Below are 14,719 nucleotides of genomic sequence, written 5' to 3'. Positions count from 1 at the left end.
ATATTTTTCACTGTTTGTTTAATAAGTTATTAAGTAAAGAAGTACACAAAATGGTTGACGAGGATGTTGATGACGGGATAGCCTACGTAGCGTGCAGTCGGAATAACAAATTGACATCAGATTTTTGTGTTTGTCCTCTTATTGACAATAAATTGCGTCATCACATTGTCAAAGTAGTATACATAGTAGCATACTACTTTGACAATGCGATGGCGAAACGTATTGTCCATAAGAGGACAGACACATAAAAATCTGATGTCAATTTGTTTTTTACAATAACAAAAACTATAAAAACTTATTTTTAGCGATCAAAACAACCAACGGAAAGAGCGCGCGCTCGTTGACGTCAGCTTTATCTGTCTGTCCTCTTATTGATGATTTAAAGGGAACACTCTGCGCGCGAAAAATTTGTAAGTTATTGTAAAATGATGTATTTATAAAGATTTAGAGATTTACTGAATACATTAACCGATAATACGGTAACCGTTCAAAAAGTTGTACTAGCTATAGCAGGGCTGTCAACTCTCCCGGATAAACCGGGAGTCTCCAGATTTTGGACCGTATCTCCCGGTCTCCAGATTAGAGTCTCAAATCTCCCGGATAATCGCCGAAGCTGACCATTTCTTGTGAGACTCGACTTTCACAACCATAAAATTCCGATTATTTTGTGTTGTTTGTGTTATTTTAAATCGCTAACAAAATCAAAACGTTCCTCATAAACTTTTCTTGCAAGCAGGCCATTGTAATATAAGCGATAATCTGATTAGTCAGAAATAAACCAATCACATCAAATGTTACAAAGCGAAAGATGTCTTCGCGCGCTTTTTGACGCGATGTGACGTGTGTCCCTTCCCTATCAATTCTCCAGATTTGAATATCTCGGGGGTTGACAGCCCTGCTATAGAGCAGGTGCAGGTGTCATTGCCGCCATCTCGGTTGACGATAACAAAGCATTCTTCATTAGATTCTCTTGTTAGATCAACCAAGTTGGCGGCTGTTTCATTGTTATTTATATCTCAAGGGATTTTGAGTCACATGGTTGCACACACTATACGTTTATAGTCTATTAGGGGTTCCATTCACCCGGGACTGAGCTATCCGAACTAAAAATTCGTAGACCTAACCGTGCCAATTTGAATCCGGCTCCGTGGAAATGTATTTTTTATACAATGAAGGAGACGTGTAAACGTTATGTACAGGTCAAATTTTTGACCGGTTAAAAATTCGTCCGATACCGTGTAAACGCATCCCGAGTGTCTACTGTTGCGTATTAGATGATAACGTGTAATTGTATTGCACGACTCAAATGTGCTATCACTCTATTCTTCGTTTGCAATAGACGTCATAGCCGCCATGTTGGAAGAATTTGACAAGATTTTTCAATGAATTCTTTTGTTATATCTTCCAACATGGCGGACATCCCTTTTGTTATTGTGCTCTCTTGGGATTGATTGCAAACCAAGAATTAAGGATTCCCAAAGAATGAATGTCTTATAACTCTGCACTGGTATTTAAAATTCTTTATATATTTCCATGGCAAACAGTGTGATTAAGAGCAGTTCCTGGAAATGGTATCTCGTTTGTCGATGTTAGTCTTTTAAAGTAACATTGATAATCTTGATATCTTCGTATGGTTTATCGGTTTTCGGATGGGTCTTGACCATGCCTATCTGTTGTGCTGTGTCCATTCCTTTAATAACACGGCCAAACACAGTGTGTTTATTGTCCAACCACGGCTGTTCAAATAAAAAAATCCATTAGTAATACAATATCCACCTATTGTTGAATGTATTTCCAAAGTTAAGGTAATGTGGATAGCAAAGTCGTGCACTGGTCGCGCACTGTCAACACTGTCACCCCCCCCCCCCCCCTCCCTCCATGCAAATATCTTTATATCAGTTTTAAGCCCCCCGCGCCTCCCGGTCATGAGCCCACGTAGTCCGCTAATGCAAATATCCTTTCAGTTATAAGCCCCCCTCCCCCTTCCCCACGGTTATAGGCCCTCCTTTGGAATCTCGTGTTTATTTCGTTGATGAAGCATAAGGATTGACTGGGAACGTAAGAGAAAAAAGTAAGCGTCTCCTTTTTTATCCCAAACTCTTTTCCTCCCGGTTATAAGCCCCCCTATTATAAGCCCATGGAAAAAAAAACCTTTACGAATAAGTATAAGGCCATGGCTTCTATACTACCTCGGCGGAATTTTACGGTATGTTTCCCCCACAAATCCGTATTACAAACGCAAGCACCAGAAACACTATGACGCGCGATGTTACTGAAGTAGGATCGTAACAAAATTATAACCCACAGAAACTTAATTAAAGCCCACAATGATTTTGCAATCGAGTTGAAGTGAATGTAGTTCTTACCGTAGGCACCACAGTAATAAAGAACTGTGAGCCGTTAGTATTGGGGCCTGCGTTAGCCATGCTGACTGTGTAGGGTCTATCATGTCTTAGATTACGATGAAATTCATCTTCAAATTCTCTTCCCCATATGGACTCTCCTCCTGTGCCATCGCCTAGCAGGGAATACGGAAAAACACTGTCATCAGTAATTATAGCCTGCGTGCCTCCGAACGTTTACTCGAAAATTTACGACAGAAAATTCCGGATGCAGTGCAGGCTACAGTAATTACTGCTGTCTAGCAAAAGTTTTTTTCTGCCGTCCGTCTTGGGTGTAGGTCGGGGCCTGTCTCCTGTCTCCTCCCTCCAGCCTGCCGTTCAGACTTACGGAAATGAAGAAAAAACACCCTCTCGTAGCAGGGTAAGAAAATTAACAATTTTACTACAAAAACAAGGGGGAATTTTCCAACGGCTCTAGACCAATCAAAAAGCGAGAAAATTCACAACTGTGGTAAAATGGTTAAATAGCCTTCTATCCAGCCGAATCTACGGACATTTACATAGAAAGCTGCACTGATAGCGGTTGCATAAAGGAATGATAACGAACTTAAATGCCAACTTAACTAAGGTATCCGATATAGCCTGTAGTAAAGGAGAAGAAATGATAGGCAAGGAAAGGTTTATATATATTTTAAAGGGGATATAGCGAACAAAAGGGATTGGATAAAGACGCCGATTGATTAAAAGGGACGCAAAACGGTGTGAAACATTAAAACTAGACTTGAGAAAATGAGAAAAAATTTTCATTTGAGTTAGACGCATTAATATTGTGGATTTTCTTCTTTTAAGAAATCGTAAAAGAAAAACCATCAAACGACAGTCATCGACCACAGACAGCTGCATTGAAGAATGTTAACCGCTTTTTTTCCTTTTCTCGACGCGCTTTAAAATTTGCCGTCAAACGTCAATCTCCTCCATCCCACGAACGAAATCATTTGCGCTGGTATTGTTTTATGGATGCATACCAATGAGCAGGCCGAGGGTGATAACTGATTATTATTCAAACCCTGGATGAATATAAAACCCGCGTTCTAATATCATTCCAGTCATTTGTACACGATTTTCTGACACGACGAGTGAACTGCAATCTCAAAGGCAAACGATGAGTTCTTCGACCAAAAAGCAGAGAATTGACGGGAAGCTCTCCTCAGAGCTCACTGATGAGTCCCTCGTTAATCCAGCATTTCTTCAAATGTCAACACCATCTATGAAGGACGCAAACCCGATGTTTATACTTCAGTTAAAAGGCGAAGCTCTTTGGAGGTGGAGGACTCTTAACCGGCCTCGCTTGTTCGATGTTTTACAGGAGAATCTTGCACTCCTGGGTTACGAGTTAGAAGCTTCTTCTAGCGCCAGAGTAGGGAATGTTCTCAATTCACGAAATTACTTTTTCTTGAAAAAAATCCGCAACACAAACGGTGTTGAAAAGAGAAAAATACTTAAGTCTAGTTATTGGGCAACCATCAAGATATCACCCAAGGAAATTGCGAAGCGACCTCAGGATATGATCGAGGATTTCAGAAAACGAAAAATGTGTTTGTTGGCTGAAAAAAAGCATCTTGAAAAGGAACTTGAAGCGGAAGGTAAGCTAAAGTCATTATTTGGCGGGAAGGGGCTTGGGGTCAAAGGTCATAACGGTAGTGCTCTCACCTCAGGGCTCTTGGGTTCGAGTCATGAACTCGGTATCGACATGTGAGTAGAGTTTGTTAGATCTCTCCCTTGATTCGAGGGGTTTTCTTCGGGTTTTTCACTTCGACTTGTGTGATAGTCGTGCCCTGACTGTTTTTATACACTTTCTAGAGAGTGGCTAACCTTCGCAACAGAGAATAGGGATTTTAAGAGGTATCATAAGAAAAAAAAAATTGTTGGGGTTGTCGTCCGGCACGAGTGCTAAGTAAGTAATCTATCGAATTTTTCGTTTTTCAGAAAGAGCAACACAACTTTACGCAGCCATGGTCGAAGAAGTACACTGTCGCCAACAGCCAGTTGTCCAGACAGTCACAGGACACGAAGCAGTTCTAAAGCTATCTTAAATTATACTCTATTTTTGCTTTGAAAAAAAAAGTTCAAGACAAGTGAACTTAAACGTGTAAAACCGTCTTTAGCAATTTACGAATAGATTGCAAGACGAAGCGGCCTCAAGACAAAAGCACCAACACGTTCTTTTCTGTTCGCATTCGCTTCATCTCTCCATTGCTTACTATAGCGCTTTACAAATCACAACTAGAAAACAAAGAAATAATCAGGTTACGTTACCTTGAGGGTCGCCTGTCTGGATCATAAACTGTTTTATAACGCGGTGGAATATGTGGTTGTTATAGTAACCATTCTTGCAGTGTGTTGTAAAGTTTTCAACTGTTTTCGGGCACCTTGGATAGAAAAACCACAGTGGATAAGAACGATATTATAACACAAACTCATGTTTTGTAGTTTCTTAGACAAAAAATGACAACTAAAAATACGATCACTTTATAGCGTTTTAGTCCATGCTGCGGCTTACAGCACACAGAGAGACAAGCCACAGCCATTATGTATAGCCATGACTTTGTCAGATTGATAAAACTTACTCTTTGGCGAATAACTGTATGGCCATATCTCCCATGGTAGTATGTATAGTAGCTTGGGTGGGTAGTTTAGCAGGCGCTCCTGATCCCTGAATCAGAAAGGAAAAAAAATATGCTATGTAGACAAAAGATTTGTCTTCCAGTGGAAAAGCCACTTGTCCATGAAATTATTCTTAATTCCCATTTGTTTTATTACTTTCCACTAAATGTTTAATCTACCCTGATTGAAAAAGAAGGAAAACATTCCTGCCCTGTCTAATCAAAGCCTTTCTGTGTGTGGAAATATGAACTTTCTGTGTATTTTACTTGAGCATGTTTCTACTAACTATAAGCAGCGACATACAACCAACTGCAGCTAAAACCATTAGGGTTTGCTTTTCCATTGAAGAAATTAAGTGGGAAATATAAATGATCTGTTCAAATATGAATCCCATCAACCCTCGAATTCCAAGCTTCTAAAATAAATCTCGAAAATATCGTAAAAATAATAGGAAAAGTTTTGCAAGAAAAATCTGTGAGCGAGACGCAACTTTACAAGTGAAATCGTCATTCTACAGTGTACCTGAGTTGTGGCCATGATTTCTTCTCTTGATGGTTTTTCATTAAATACATCACGATCATTCTCTTCACTGACAAACATATTAAGAACCAATTGTTAGTAGTGAAGTATTAATAAACAAACAGATGAAATTGAGGAAGGGATTTAGGGAGGGAGGGAGAGACAGAGGGAGGGAGGGACAGAGGGAGGGAGGGACGGAGGGATGTAGGGACAGAGGAATGGAGGGAAGGAAGGAAGTTGCATTGCACAACTTTGCGTTCATAACCTTGGCAATATATTATTAATGGGTACCTTAATTCTGGTCCCCTGGAAGAGAAAATATAAAATCTGTTTTTTTTGAAGCCAGTACAGAATAAAGTAGGGTCTGTTGCTTCTTTGGACAATGAAGGATTATCAGCGGCCTGGATCTCCTGTACGAACAAGAGTCAATATGAAGAATAAACATTAGCTCAATGTGTTTTAGAATATTGCAACATAGCAACCCGAAACATAGCAAACCCAAGCTTATTCAGTAATCGATTGAGTGGAATTGGCTTGATTGGAAATACTACCTTATTGTCAGGTCTTGGATTGAAATAATGTTTAATCAACAGTGTAAGAAGAGTTTGTAACTCTACATACGTTTTGTACGTTACGCCTTTGTTGGACTAAAAGATTGTTGTGATCATTAAACTACGACTTCTGGCATAATTCAGTGGACTCACCAAAGTTAAACCAGCTTTTTTTGAAGGTCGACCTTGATAAAGTGCTAGCTGTAAAACACGAACATTCTCTAGCTGGAATAAAAAAAGAACAGAGAGACTTGTGTTGTCAGTATCCACTATGTACGGCATTCTTATCACACAACTCTCAACTCAGAGAGGACACCCCCCCCCCCCCTCCCCTCAATAAATAAACTCTATTATTATATAATTACCAATGAAATATTTATTTTTATTATATAATTACCAATGAAATATTTATTTTTATTATATAATTACCAATGAAATATCTATTTTTATTATATAATTATCAATGAAATATCTATTTTTCTCTATTTCGAAATATTGATATCTTCACACATGAAAATAACATGTTATTTTCACAGTGTGAAAATAACACCATTGCGATGGCTATTCAAAAATACACGGAAAGAATTGCTTGAAAAAGCCAAAACATACTTCATTGATAATGATATAAATATAATAAACAGAATATTATATGGGCGTGCGGAGATAGGAATTTTACTGTATCTTCTCATGTTGAAAATCTCTCACTCGTTCACTACGCTCACTCGTGAGAGATCTTTTCAACACTCGAAGATAAAATTCGTATCTCCGCACGCCCATGTAATATCTTCTATTTCACAGGTAGTGCCCACAGTAACCTTAACAAGGACTCAATCCATGTACAACTCACAGTGGTAAAAGGTGAACATCTGTCATACTTGTAAACCCCACCAATAATAAATTATATATTTTCGTTTCTTTTCCCTGTTGCCTCATATTATGCCTTACACCATCTGGGCCATGAAGTACAAAGTCAAGTTTTTATCCATGATATTATTTTCATTGATCATTGATCTCAATCGGGTTCCCTGTGTTGAAAGCCGAATGGTTCCCTACTTGGAACAGTTTTAGTGTTGATATAAATACTTTACCTTTCCTATCACCCTGACACATCTGTTGGTATGAAGATTCACAACTAAAACAACAAACGAACATATTATTACAACTTACGTCTTTTTTTTCAATTGATAGCCAAGAATGATTATTTCCACTTATGCTTTTTTTTTACTTTAACTATTAGGAATCAAAATTTTTGAATATTTCAAAATTACAATTCAATGCTAACTTTCAATACTCTATTATATATCTTCAAAAGGCTTTTATAAGTTAAAAAATAGTTTAATTGTATGCCGTAGAAATATGAAATAAAATCAGAATTGATGATATTAAAAGAATAAAAATTCTAAAATAAATGCTGAATCATGACAAACATAACCCACCATACTGAATATTTCTGAGCATGATGGGAATCAAGAGTGGCATTCCTGCATTCTGATTGGCTGGCTGACTATTTTTAAGGGTTATTATGGAAACAAACAGTCAATGTCATTAAGGTTGTCCACCAAAAACAGACATTTTCACATTTACACGTTTACTCATTTAGACATTTAGACTAAAAGAAATATCACGTGTTTCATTATGTATTCTTTGCCTCATGTGCGTCAGCCTGAACTTGAAATGTAAAATTCAACTCGTTAATCGAAAATCCAGAATGCCCTGACCATTTAGTGAGGATTTAAGATGGAGAATGGTATTTCAGCATTTGTTTTATGCCAGAACGTTCGAGGAAACATGTAAATGTGTAAATATGTAAATGTCATTTTTCGGTGGACAACCTTAGTGACATTGACTGTATGACCTAGTCATAGATAATTACCTTTTATGCCAAGCATCGTACCGTAGAGTAAAAAATAACCACTCTCATCAAATACTGAAAAATTAGAAAAATCATTTTTTTTACTACAAACTAAAAGGGAAATGCAATTATGAGTATGACTGTAAGAAATATGATCAGAGGTAAAGAGAGTAAACTGGGGTGGGATGGTAAAATTAAAGCACAACAGGAAGAAATACAGGAAAAATAGATACTAATCATTTTTAAATTAGGAGAGATTTGAATATATGATTTGTATTATATATTATATTATTTTTTATATTCTTTTCTTATTTCTACTAACCAGGTGATCTCACCTAGAAGGGTGCAAAGGATTATTTGTCAAATCCAACAGTTCTTAATACCCAGTCTCCTATTCCATAATATCTCCTGTTGCACGTATGCTTTGTTTTTATTAATTTTAATTGCTGATAGGACAAGAGGAAGCTTTTCTGGTACATGTAATTTAGAATTTTTCAATATCAAGTTATATTTTAGGACATATTTTAAAAAGGTTATTACTTGGAATACGACTCCATTTTGAAATTCATGATATATGGAACTTTTAGCAATACAACAAAAATGCTTCTGATTGGTTAATAGTAACCAGAAGTGTGTGCGCGAGATCACCTGGTATACACAGATATTTTTATACACCTATGCATATACATTTTAGCATTTCTATTTTTAATATATATTTCATATATTATTCAATATTCATAGTTCATATATGTGTTCTTATTTTTATATATTTTTGTGAGGACCCTTCTATAATTGTTACCACCATTACAGGTGACGTAGGTATTCTCAATAATTATCATCATTATTATTACTAGAAAAATTCAATCATTTTGTAAAAAAAGATACAGATTAAAGAATCAATTCTAGATTGCAAAGTAAAAATTAGAACAATAATTTGGAAATAACTTGCAAAATAATGAATCAGTGTATAGAAAGCGATTGATGAAGGAAGGGTACCTAAAAGCTGATTAATAATGGGGGAATGTTCAGACTTCTTTAATTTGCATGACAAGCTACAGATTAAAAAATATCATTTCTGACAATTCTTCATTCATAGTTCATTCAGCAGCAGCTAGTGCTTACCAACATTGGAGTATTTTAATGCATCAGATTTTTCAAGGTCTCTTTCAATGGCAACTCTTCTTCCAAACTCCATGTCAGGTAATTGTTGCTTTTGCTAAAAAATAAAAATAATATAATATATGTATTTGATGTGTACAGTCATGCATTTAGGATATTAACCTTTTCCATATCACTGATCAAGCAACAGAGACTGTGTAAGAGAATAAACAACAATTTGGTTGTGGATCCAGGAAAAATAGCCTTATCAAGCTTTACCCATTACATGAAGAGTAATTAAATAAAATAAGCTTATTGACCAAGTTTCAGAATAAGTGGGAGGATAAGCTATTTTTAGAGATGTTATTTCTCTATGCTGGAGAAATTCCAGAGAAGTAAAAGGGTTGAAAGGCCTTTCAAGTATATGAACCTCAGCTACAATGTACCCAGTGCAGGTCAACTTTCAAATATTCAGGCTGTCAGGTCATATATATACAATGTATAATTGGTTCTAGCTCATTTAACACTTACCTGTTGCATTTCTGTAAATACTTTTAATGACTCATCAAAGACCAGGCTTTTCTTGCCAGTCAAAAACCTGAATACTCTTATCTACAGAATGATAGTTTTTCATGATCAGAAACATTATTATTACATTATTAAAACTTCAATAAGTAAATTGATTTCTGTTTAAAATTTGGACTACACATGTTGAGTGAGTCATTCATCATTTGTCTGTATGATCTCAGGAGTGTTCTAGCATGTTGGTCTCTCCCTTGATTCTAGAGCTTTTGAATCTGGATTATCTAGTTGATCTCCCTCCAAAGAAACCTAACACACTTAATTCCAATATTATTTGGTTAGTGAGTTACATGTACATGTAGCAGTGTCCTAGCTTTGATCAGCCCAGGGTGTTGACTTCACAAATTTCTTAGCATTTATTTTCCTCAAGAGCATTTTTTATTTTTAAATTATTTTGTAATTATTAACTGTATTTATAATTGTATAAAATTGTTTCCAAGACAAGCTGTGGCATGGCAAACTTGAAAATTAAATCCATGTTAGTATGTTAGGTTTTTCAGAGGGTGAAATCTAGTGCTATCAAACTGGATATAAACTCTATAACAAGACAGAGACCCTAGCTATATGAGGGATTTAACAAAATACATGAATTCTGGGTTCATGCCGAGGTAACCACTTAAAATTCAAGGACTATTCATGGAGTATACAAGGACCCAAAAATGAATTTTCAAGGAGTATGTCTAGCTAAATATGCCAAGGTTTTACACGGTGGTTGCACATGGCTGACTGCAGATTTTCCTATCTTTCTGACTAGATCTATTTCAGAACCATGCAAGTAATGATCAAAGCAAAAATTCAAGGAGTTTTCAAGGAGTTTCGCTAAAATCATAAAATTCAAGAGCTTTTCAAGTGCCATTGAAAACGTGAATTAAATTCAAGGAGTTTTCAAGGAGTTTAAGGAGTACTGTAGCACGAATCCTGTGTATTCTAAAAAAAGACATTAAGTTATACCACATTTAGTTTTGACATTACATGTTAGTGAGCTGCTATTGGATTAATGCTTAGCTGACAAAACTACATTCAAATTGATCATGATAAATGCATCTTGATGCATGGCCCACAACTAAGAAATGTTTACCTTTCTATCAGAAGCTGTGGTGGCAAACAGTTTACCATTTGGCGAGAAGGACAAAGACACTGGATATGTTTTACACTAAAACAGATAAAACGTAGCACAATGATATTATTAATAAATTATAATTATGTTACAAATGAAAAAGCTATCGATGGCAATCCCACTAACTTATGCTTGATGTTGAGCTAAATGAGTGTGAACCATACTTTACAAACTAATGATTGTCATCCAAGCCACAGCATATTAGGTCTAAGCATTTACATATTGCATCTTTAAACTTCTACCCACAGGTACACCTACTTGCAAGAATTAAATGTTGTCGTACAAAAGAAGAACATTAGTGATTTAGTGGGATAGAAATTATATTAAAAAACAAAAGAAGATCACTGAAGCTGAACTTTTTCTTTTGTCTTTTAATATATTCCTTTCTTACTAAATTACTAATGTTCTATTCTTGTATGGCGATCTTCTTGCAAGTAGGTGTATATTATAAGTGTTCTTTCTGGCTATAAAGCTTGAACCTTTAACTTCCAGTGCTCATCATTATTGATAAAACATTTGGCAGTTACCTTTAACTTACCATTACAAACTCAAAAAGGTCTGTGTCTGTTTTGAACTTAAAATTCAAATTGTCAGGAAATTTACAGTCTTTCTTGAGACCAGTCCAGTACTCCAGAATGCCTGCTTTATCTGCTGATATAGCTATGTCAAATACTGGATTATACTGCAAAAGAACAAGCCAATATTTGTTAAATTATCATACCAACATTCTTCCTTCCTTCAATCTTCTGATTGGCTAAAGTGTTTATTTTAAATTTTGTTCAAGTGGTTGCAGTTAGCATGCCCAACTGTCATTAATAAGTATATTGAACATAATCACTGACCCTGATCACAGATACACTTGTTGAATGAAGCTTGAGTGTTTGTAGTGGTTCACTTGTACCTCGTCCATCATAGATATGTATAACACCACTCTGTTCCTCTGCACTGTGAACAAGGATAACAGTTAACTAAATACTGTAATAATGATTATAAGCTAGAACAGTTAACAAAGACTTTAGCTTCTCTTACACATTGGATATTTAAATTGGGTATAATTTGCTTGGCAGATGCTAAAAGACTTGGAATTTATGTAAACCTTGAAACATGGTAATAGCTCTTACCATACCCTACTAACTGTTTTCATTGCTATGTGTTGATTGACTTACGTGTAAGCAAAAGTGATGTCGCAACAATCTACCATCCATCAACAAAATGGAAGAGTATACAGTATACGTATGTACTGTAATAATTACACTACTTGTATTTTTTGATTGATGGTGGTCTGCCTATTCATGGTTCCCCCTCTGACAATAGGTTACTGTTTTCACTTGGGGGCAATTAACATTCAGAAGCTTGGAGGATCTTGGACGTTGAATGTGTAATCAATTTTCCATGATCTAAGTTTTAGATTCTGAGATATTCTAGCCAATAATTATTTGAGCTTGTGGGACACAGCGACGGTACAGTATCTACTGAAAGTGGAACCATGCATTGCTAATTTTTCTGTTGTGAATTTTGTCTTTATTCAGTGCATATAAAAAAGACAGTTAATGGTAAAATGAAGGGAGAGGAAATTAATACTCCAATAAGGTTCTAAATTAATCTTTTCTACTCATACAACCAGTCCTTACCATGCTATAGCTGCAATAGCAGCTCCTCTTGGGAAAACCCATTCACACTTCCCTGGAATGTAGCTCAACTTTAACATGTTTATCATATCTGTTAAATAATGTAAAATATGACTTCATTATCTGATCATCAAAGTATCACCTAGCTTCTCCTTAATCATTTTCAAAACCCTGAATGTCAGTCAAGCTGGGGTTTTAACCCACAACCTACAGTAGTTGCTCAACCAGCTGAGCCAGCCAGGTGGGGCTAAACTTATCATCTATGTCATTCATTCACCCAGTTACATACTTACCAAAATTAACCACATCAAACACTTTCATTGATTTGTCATCAGCAGTAGAGCATAATAACTGTCCATCAAGACTCACAGAAATACAGTGTATAACACCTATGGAAATTTTTTTAAACCGAAAATAAATTACTCAATGTATTTTTAGATAGCAATTCTACGCATATCAGCCCTAAGATTTAATCCTCACAGCTACTGTATAGTGTACTGTACTATTCAGCTATCATTGTACAGTGAAGCAGTTTTCTTATGACTGTAAAAAAGCTCACGGCATGAATATAGCCATGACATGGCAAGGCATACATCAAACCAATCACAATGCCAAAAAATTTACTCTCTATGATCCAATCAAATACCCAGAACACAGGACAAATATGGGGTGGACACAGCATGACCAAGGTCACAGCTTTGTCAGGCCAATCACAGTATTGTGCAAGAAAAAATCAGCCAATCGCGGCCATGGCATGGCACTCTTATGACACTGAGCTTTTCACAGTCAAATGAAAACTGCTTGATGCTATCTTAATGCATGGACAGGACAGAATTCTGCTTTGTTTGTAGACCTGTTTACATGAGACATGACCTGTAAGTTGCAATGCAATTTAAATTTGACTTCATTAGGGAAGCAATGATAATTTCTGAAGCATGCTCATTGATCATTAGCAATACTAGTTGTTAGTTAACATATTATATTAATTTGTTTCCTTCAAGGTTAAAACTCATGTCATCATCACTTACCAAGATGGGTTTTAAAATGCTTAACGAACTCAATGCCTTCCTCTTGTTTCTTCCAAAACTTGATATGACCATCACAGCTTGCAGTTATTACGAAGTCAGTACTATGTAATGAATAATGATAATGAATAATAATGAAAGATAAAGATGATGGTGGTGGTGGTGGTGGTCTTGTCCATTTCATAGGCCTTTTCTGAGTTCATAAACAGGATGCATTGTGGTCTAGCTTCGTTACAAACAACACCATATAAGGAATGATGACCCCAAGATGTTTGTACTGAAACTAGACCACAATGCACCATGTTCACTATCTCAGAAAAGATCTATGTGGTATGCCATAAAATAAATAACAGGTCCAAATTTGTTTCACCGGTCAATAATAAAAATCAGTGGCAGGCCAAATTTTTTTCTAGCCTTAGACTCTTTCGCTTCCTTCATGATAAGCAGCCTCCCAGGTGCAACCAAAGCTCAATGGATGCACGCTAATCAATGTCCAATCCTTTACTAGTTATATAGTAGAGTGCGAACCATTTACACTGTATCCATGGAATAGCACAAAAACTAAATAGCACTAAACACATAAATTTCTTTCTTTTTCAATTGTTTCTTTGGTGCTATTTTGTACAAATTAGTTAGCACTATTCCATAAATATATGGTTTGCATGTTTTCATATGCTTCATGCATATGATATAGTGTTTGTAGTCTAATAATGAACATGCAGTGGCATCAAACAAAAAAGCTGTCAGAATTTTTAATCCACAATAATTCGCAAAACTTTACCTGGTGGTTACTATGTGGGTGATAACATCTCTGTGCATGTAGCTTTTCTCATATGCCTCAGCACTTGGGAGATTTTTTAGGTAAACGTGTTCAAATTCCAGAACTGTGAAACAAATGAAGGCAACGAGTTTTAAAAACAGTCTGTCAATATCTTTCAACCCTTTCAATGCAGCAAACAATACTACTATTAAAAGCTTGACTTTCGTTTCTTAAAATTAAAATCCGAAGGAGCCTTCAGGAAATACCTTTCTTTTTCTTTGGTTTAGGCTCCTGAGCCGGCATAGGGCCAATAAGATCATCATCTTCCTCTTCTTTATCTGCAACACGTTTACGACTCACTTCGTCCGCCATTTTGAATTATTTAATCCCTCAAAGCACTCTGGGTGAAGTAAGGACCGAAAATATTTTAATATTAAAAAATATTGCAAATAAATAAACGAATAAACGAATTAAAAAAAAAGAAAAGAAAAAGGAAAAATACAGGACTTTTTTTTACAATGAAACACTTACATCACCTAAAAAAAACTAACGGATTTTTTGCAAGTCTATATTTTTATTGG

General features: G+C 36.0%; 1 protein-coding gene across 1 annotated transcript; it reads right to left on the bottom strand.

Annotated features, from left to right (window-relative positions):
• Window position 1: 1 nt before the first annotated feature.
• Window positions 2–14,532, bottom strand: LOC116303711 (peptidylprolyl isomerase domain and WD repeat-containing protein 1). The gene is made up of 19 exons (XM_031713298.2): window positions 14,405–14,532; window positions 14,160–14,262; window positions 13,382–13,482; window positions 12,647–12,742; window positions 12,357–12,444; window positions 11,568–11,670; window positions 11,264–11,407; window positions 10,687–10,761; window positions 9,558–9,638; window positions 9,051–9,144; window positions 7,950–8,003; window positions 7,165–7,208; window positions 6,230–6,301; window positions 5,817–5,935; window positions 5,529–5,595; window positions 4,970–5,055; window positions 4,659–4,771; window positions 2,367–2,518; window positions 2–1,736 (listed from the first exon to the last, which is right to left on the bottom strand). The coding sequence occupies exons 1-19, from the start codon at window positions 14,508–14,510 to the stop codon at window positions 1,590–1,592; spliced, it is 1,845 nt and encodes a 614-aa protein (XP_031569158.2). The 5' UTR covers window positions 14,511–14,532; the 3' UTR covers window positions 2–1,589.
• Between the last annotated feature and the right edge of the window lie 187 nt (window positions 14,533–14,719).

This window comes from Actinia tenebrosa, unplaced genomic scaffold (genome assembly GCF_029948245.1).
Source record: "Actinia tenebrosa isolate PJP-AT-01 unplaced genomic scaffold, QUT_ActTen_1.0 PGA_scaffold15__27_contigs__length_11533743, whole genome shotgun sequence".
NCBI classification, from domain to species: domain Eukaryota; kingdom Metazoa; phylum Cnidaria; class Anthozoa; order Actiniaria; family Actiniidae; genus Actinia; species Actinia tenebrosa.
This window is presented reverse-complemented; position numbering and strand designations above follow the sequence as displayed.

Coding starts and splice junctions, on each gene's coding strand:
- LOC116303711 (XM_031713298.2), bottom strand. CDS start 14,510: ATGGCGGACGAAGTGAGTCGTAAACGTGTTGCAGATAAAGAAGAGGAA. Junction 8,004..9,050: donor ATTAAAATACTCCAATGTTG/GTAAGCACTAGC, acceptor CTAATTTTTCAG/TATTTGATGAGAGTGGTTAT. Junction 1,737..2,366: donor TTATTACTGTGGTGCCTACG/GTAAGAACTACA, acceptor TTATTTGAACAG/CCGTGGTTGGACAATAAACA.